Genomic DNA, 7,257 nt, shown 5'->3' on the forward strand with positions numbered 1-7,257 from the left:
TTCACCAACCCTTCATCTGACAAAGGTTTAATATCCAAAATATATAAAGAACTCAAGAAATTAAACACCACAAAACCAAACAACCCAATTGCGAAATGGGGCTTGGAACTTAACAGAGAATTCTCAACAGAGAAATATCAAATGGCCGAGAAACACTTAAAGAAATGCTCGTCCTCGTTAGTCATCAGAGAAATGCAAATCAAAACGACACTGAGATTCCATCTTACACCCATCAGAATGGCTAAGGTCAAAAACTCAAATGACACCACATGTTGGCGAGGATGTGGAGGGAGAGGAACACTCCTTCATTGCTGGTGGGAATGCAAACTAGTACAACCACTTTGGAAAGCTATCTGGCGCTTTCTCAGAAAAATGGGAATAGGGCTTCCTCAAGACCCAGCTATCCCACTCCTTGGAATATACCCAGAAAATGCCCTACCACACAACAGGGACATATGCTCAACCATGTTCATAGCTGCTTTATACATAATAGCCAGAACGTGGAAACAGCCTAAGTGTCCCACAGTAGAAGAATGGACTAAGAAACTATGATATATTTACATGATGGAATACTACTCAGCTATTAAAAACAAGGAATTCCCGAAATTTGTGGACAAATGGATTGATCTAGAAATTATCATAATGAGTGAGTTCACCCAGAAGCAAAAAGAGACAAATGGTATATACTCACTTATATCAAAACACTAGTCCAAGGGATATGTACCATGAAAAACTTTACTTACCAAGAAAGTGGGTCAGAGGGAGAGGCCATCCGATTGAGACTTTAGGCAAGAGTAGCACGAAAGAAAGGGGAAATAGTAGGACCCACAGGGTCCTGGAAACCTGCAAGAAGAACTTTATGACAGGCAGATCTGGATCCTGAGGTCCTCCTCAAACTAAGGCACCAGCCAAGGAGAATATAGGCAGTAAGCTTCGAACCCCCACCAAGACCTAGCCGATGTGGAGAGTGAGATCTGACTCTCACACGAACTCTGGTGCCCCTTTTCTGACCATGTTCCTTGGATGGGGAGACCTGGTGGCACTCAGAGGAAGGATAGCAAGTTACCAAAAAGAGACTTGATATTCTAAGAGCATATATAGAGGGAGGAGGTCTCCCTTAGTCACAGACATAAGGGAGGGGAGAAGGAGAGAAATGGGAGGGAGGGAAGAATGGGAGGAATCAGGGGAAGGGCTAACAATCTAGATGCAATATGAATAAATTAATAAAATTAAAGGACGAAAAAAATAAAAAACGAAATAAAATGCCCCAATAAGTCTTTCACATGAAAAAGAGCTGCCAGATGCAGTTTTCAAGGCCCATGTTTACAATAAATATTTTCTGAACAATGTAAAAAAAAAGAATTTTAATTACTGATTTTATTGCACAAGAGATTATGATTCTGTTTAAATTACTTACTTGACATTAGCTCAACTTAATAGGTGGCATATATTAAGAAAATCATCCTACTTTATGTTTTCAAGCTTTAAAGTGAAGATTTTAAGACTATATTTCAGTGACCTGACTGGTATTTACACCAGTATAGGTTGCCAGTGTAACCAGCAACATTTTCATTGCATTCAGAGTATACATCAAGAGTTGGAACCAGTATACAGCACTGATAAAGCGGAGAAGGACCAGATATTAGATAGTTTACATGCTTATAGGAACCCTACTTCTAATAATCTGATACACAAATGTTGAGACAAAAATGACTCTTAAGGAATATTATTAGACTTATAGATTACTGGTTCACTCAACCCACATCATAAAACATTTTCTTGCAGTAGATTATAATTAACAATGAGACCCACAACTTGACAATGTGCAGAGAATGAGAAACGTTGAAGGATTTGGTCCTCAATGACATGTACTCATCAAGACCTTCTCCTTGACACATAGAGACTATGGCAATGTGCACTCAGGATTAAAACAGACAATATGCCAGTACTGTAACCAAGTATTGGACACAATGAATCACTACTAACCAAGACACTATTTTCTTGGTAACTTCAAGGGGGAAAAGTGAGTTCTTTTTCAAATGGAGACTCAGTGGGATTATCCACAATATTTCAGAGCAAGCCTGAAGAGAAGAGTAGTTGTCCAAAACAAAAAAGACACCATAAACTTTTAAAACCCAGAATCTTTGTTTTGTATAGTTCTGTTTTTTTGCCCTGTCCTTTTAGAATTGAGTAGGTTTTAAAGATATTTATTTTTTATGGTGTGGTTGTCCTGAGTGATTATGGAAGTTGAGAAGAGTTGCAGTGATGTTTTTATCCATTGTATAAAGATTATACTTATATTGTTTAAGCAATGATTTCTCTACCCAGAGATATGATAACAGGCCAGATTTTGGCATTATTGTTATGAAGCGTCCCCTGCGTTAATAATCTAAACATTGTTCTCCATCACATTCTAATTGGCTACGTAAAGAACTAGAGAGCCAATTGCTGGGCAGAAGAAAATAAGGCAGGACTTCTGAGCTTAGGGAGAGGGTCTCAGGTGGAGAAGAGAGGGAAAGAGTGCCTTGGGAACATAGATGAAATATAACTAGTCAGGTCAAGATTAAGATGACAGGTAATGGGCCACCTGGCTTGGAAGTAGGCCAGACCAGTATTATTCGCTTAGAAGAGCTGAGTATTTCCCCAACTAGAGTACCTGAAGCTTTTAATAATTATAAAGATCTATTAAAGAGCTAGATGAGGCTAAGAAAAAAACCTTATATTTTAGGAGGAATAATCTCAAAAACTATAGCAAAGGGGAAAGCCATAATCTATTTATACTGGTTGAAGAATCCTTCTAAATTAAAATATAAAATAAATTAATTATTGCCTTAAACTTTCTCACATATGAGAAGGGTATTAGGTACTCTTGTCCTTTAAGACTACATCATGTCTTAGCTCTGGCTCTTTGCTCATAATGTGCCATTCATCTCTGGTGGTCATGGAAACAGAAGAATATTTAAAGCCACTCTCTTACATATGACAGTCACTAACATTTGGGCTTCATAGAGGAGATAAAAAGGCAAGTATTTTATATTAAGTATGTAGTTTTATTAAGAACTTTCCCTTTCACATGATAATGAAGGCCAAAAAATCCACAGACATAGATTCAGCTATTTGTTGATATCATTTCCATGTGAGAAAATCCTGCTGAATACCTTAAATGCTGGATATTTTTGTTTCTCTATGATGTCTGTGAAGCCTGTACTGACATTTATAACTGTCGTTTCTTGCAGTTCAGTATGTGAATTAGACTTTATGCTCTCCTATCCATTCAATAGGGGATATACCTTTGATGATCACATTGGGAGGTCAGGAACACCAGGTGGGCCAATTTCTCAAAGGTGTATATTTATATATTTATATGACTTTCCAATAAAAACAAAGCACTGGAGGGGAATGGAAATTGTGAGTGAGACAAGGGTTGGTTGGGTAGACACTGTTCTAAACTGAAATACCATCCTAACAGATCTTCTTTTATTGAAGGTTATTCACCTTTTCTGTGACTCCCTTTCTTGTCAACATTTCCTATTACTTGGGTGAAATTTATGATCTTGGCATCTTTCAAATGGATCCTGTCTTTGATACCCAAAGGTAAACAAATTAAAATAAATTACATGGAGGTTTTCAAATATGGTCTTTATGCAATACATGCATCTACTTTTTTGGGATTCATACATGGGCAGAAACAGATCCTGCCAGGCTATCTCAGTTTTCTGGCTTAAGATCATTCTCCAATCTGTTTTAAATTACATTTCAAAACTGACTGCTCTTATAGTCTATGGCCTCAGATATGTCTCAGCAAGGAAGACAGTGTGTGAGCAGGATATTAACTTAGGCCACCATCAACTGAAATGCCATCTTGTTGATGTAACATTGCAAGGAATACATCTAATATTTTCTCAAAATTAGAAAGCACATTATACATAAACTGTAAAGGAGTAGGTAGTTGAAAGAGATTTTTTTCCCTGGCAATAATATCCTGTGTTTAAGCCCTTCAATATTTCTGATTAGGCATTGGAAATGAAAATTTTCAAGTGCCTATGACTATAAAAATTGCCTTCCTTGCTTAAGTAAAGAAACCCATGGCATGTATTTTTTATGTTTCTATCTTATTGAGTCATCGTGAGTGTGTCTGTCTGTCTGTCTGTCTGTCTGTCTGTCTGTCTGTCTCTCTCTCTCTCTCTCTCTCTCTCTCTCTCTCTCTCTCTGACTTCATTTTTCCTTAGAGAAATATAAATACTTTGTCTATGGAATTTTGATTAAATTGGTTATAGCATGTGGACCATTTCTCATTTTGCTTGTTCTCTCACAGACATCAGTTTCAGTAGTCATATTCTTCTACTTATGACTCTTAGTTAAGTTTTCATGATAATATAATATTTATGTATTGCAAACACAGGTGAAATAAATATCACTTTACAGGCAATATTACAAATTTTCAAAAAATATTAACTCCAAGTAATAGAATTCTTAGTTAACAAACATGCACATTGTAACACTTGGCAGATACAGATACAGGGAGATTGCTAAGTAATTTAACTTCCTCCACTACCCTATACAACTTGCAGAGGGTATTTCTGAGATTGTCATAGATTTCTAGAACTCTAATATTCTTACTTGTAGTATATTTGACAGATACAGTGAATTGATAAATAAAACGAGTTTTAGAAGGATTTTCTGACATTTTCCTGGATTTCTAGAAAACTTATTCTCTCACTTGTAGCACGTTAAACATGAACACAAAGTATTTAATAACAAGTATGTGGCAACAGGGTCTAAGTATGAGGTCTTAGTCCTCTATATACTGTGAGGCATTTTATTTCTACATCTTCCCTGGGTCCTGGTCGACTGTATAATTGTTCTATCTCATCTTCAGATTTACAGATGCAAGGGAGTTTATCTACAAACTGAGTGGGCTGCTTAGCAGCCTAACAGCTTTCCTGCTTGAAATAGTCCTTGCGTGCAGCTCATGCTGGCGCCTGTGGGAATTCAACAGCACAGCAGTGCAGTTTGTGTCCTTTGGACTATGGGACGCTTACTACCATCAAGAAGTTAATGTTTCTGGTTCCCTAAACAAGATTCTGGTGAACACTCCTATCGATTCAACTTGGACCATTCCACCTGAATTCCAGTATGCTCAGAACCTGATCGTTTGGGCCATTTTGATGAAGCCTATAGTTCTTGTTTTCAGCACAATGGCCATTAAGATCAGCTGCATGAAACACCCACTTGTCGAGATGCAGATATACTGCCAAAAGATGGCTGCCTTAGTTTTGTTTGTAAGTAGCCTTTTCACTTTTTCTTCTGTGAGTGTGAACTATCTGGATGATCTCTATGGACAATCTACTCTGGACTTCCCTGCTGACTTTCCTGTCCAGAAAGAAGACTTGAAACACAAACACCTTACAGCAGTATTCCCAGTAGGGCTCCTGATAGCCACCATGTCACTCTTTGGTGTGATCATGTTTCTTTCTGATATAATCTATTTGAAACAAGAAAGTCAGGTGAAGGCCAAGTGTGCTTCCAAAGTGGCCTCTCAAGAAGCCTGAAGTGAGGACTCTTTCATTCGCAACATCTGTCAAAAGGTTCCTTGAACAAAATGTCCTATTCATGGACAAAATTCATGTAGTCCTCAACTCATTCTGAATAAATGTCTTTGAAGTAAAGCACCAACTTTGTTCTCCCTGTGTGTGAAAACTTACTTTATACTCTGTCTCATGTATTCTTCCCTTTAAATGTTTTCACATCTAAACTCCGATGGCCATGACGAGGTGCTCATTATTTGCCAACAAGCAGTAGTAGGAAAATGTACTGGTGAATCTTTTGTTGTAAATATAACACAATAAACACTGTGTGTAAGTATTTCATAATGATGTTGACACCTAAACAAAGGAAACAACCACATTCTTGTATGGAGACCATTAGGCACTTCCACATGAGAGCAAAGATGAACTACTTAATGTTGTCCCTGTGGAAAGTATGTGCCATTTCCTGGATGGATATTTTGTACACAGGGAAATGAGCATATCCTTTCTCCATGCTTGCGAATATTACAAATATCCAGGGATTATCAGTATGTTCTGATGGAACAAGTGTGTAGATATCAGTGGACAGCTTCTTCTATAACTCTTCTTGTAATATCTCCAGGTATAACTGTGTTCCATATCACATTTATTTGGTGGCAAACATAATTGCATATCCACCAATCTTCCTCACACTAAATATGCCAAATTGATTCATAAGTCCCCATAGATTAAAAGCCATTATATTTGAAAAACTAATTTATGATAGTTCTAAAATTATCTAACATCTTACCAGTCCCATATTTCTTCCTTAGGTCCAAGACTATTTGGGGACTTAGGTCAGTTTATTAACTGTGAGAACTTGGGCAATCATATACTGATTCACATATTTCTAACATAATATGACACAGGAAATATTTCCAATATACAAGGAGCAAAGGAGACACTGCAAGGAAAAACGTTTTAAAAAAGCTTAATCCCATGTGGGAAAACTCAGAATCCATCATCTCCATACTTCTCATCTTCTAGTATGAAGTAGCCTTTAGGCTTCAAATGGCCTTTACCAATGCCAGCAGCAGTAAGCAATCTCTTTCTTGAGCAGTCAATACTACACACATGCAGCTTTACATGAGAGGTAACTTATGTTTCTGGTATTCCTGTCAAAATGTGTCCCACTATAGGTTTGACTTCTTTACAGCTTCATAAAGCAAACTTTCTGGACACCCTTATTGGGAATAAAACTCTGAAACGTTGACTAAATGATCATTTTCCCCCTTTCCATTCTACAGATTCAGTACCATAAGATCATGCTGACAAGTTCTTCATCCAGGATGGTATGGAGCCTGGCTGTGTTATTTATTTATTTATTTATTTATTTATTTATTTATTTATTTATTTATGTATGTATTTATTTATTTATGTGACTACCAAAATCTAGAGTGACCTGAGAAGAGGGAATCTCATTTGAGGAAATGCCTTCTAAAAATTGACCCATAGGAAAGACTATAGACAGTTCTATAGATTACTGATTGGGGGAGAGTTTGGGTCTCTATGGGAGGAACTACACTTGGAAATATGGTTCTGGGTTGTAAAAGAATTGAAGTATCCACAGGAATCAAGCCAATAGCCAGAGTTACTCCATGATTGCTATATCTGATCCTGCCTTAGGATCCTTCCTTCCTGATTGTTGCTCTAAGTTCTCTCAGTGATTGACTGTTAAGCTCCTGCTCTG

At 37.3% G+C, this 7,257-nt stretch overlaps 1 protein-coding gene across 1 annotated transcript; it reads left to right on the top strand.

Moving 5' to 3' along the window:
* The first annotated feature begins 3,568 nt into the window (after positions 1-3,568).
* LOC127185639 (uncharacterized) lies at positions 3,569-5,659 on the top strand. Its single transcript, XM_051142129.1, has 2 exons — positions 3,569-3,594; positions 4,880-5,659. The coding sequence occupies exons 1-2, from the start codon at positions 3,569-3,571 to the stop codon at positions 5,550-5,552; spliced, it is 699 nt and encodes a 232-aa protein (XP_050998086.1). The 3' UTR covers positions 5,553-5,659.
* The last annotated feature ends 1,598 nt before the right edge of the window (positions 5,660-7,257 follow it).

This window comes from Acomys russatus, chromosome X, assembly GCF_903995435.1.
Source record: "Acomys russatus chromosome X, mAcoRus1.1, whole genome shotgun sequence".
Taxonomy (NCBI): domain Eukaryota; kingdom Metazoa; phylum Chordata; class Mammalia; order Rodentia; family Muridae; genus Acomys; species Acomys russatus.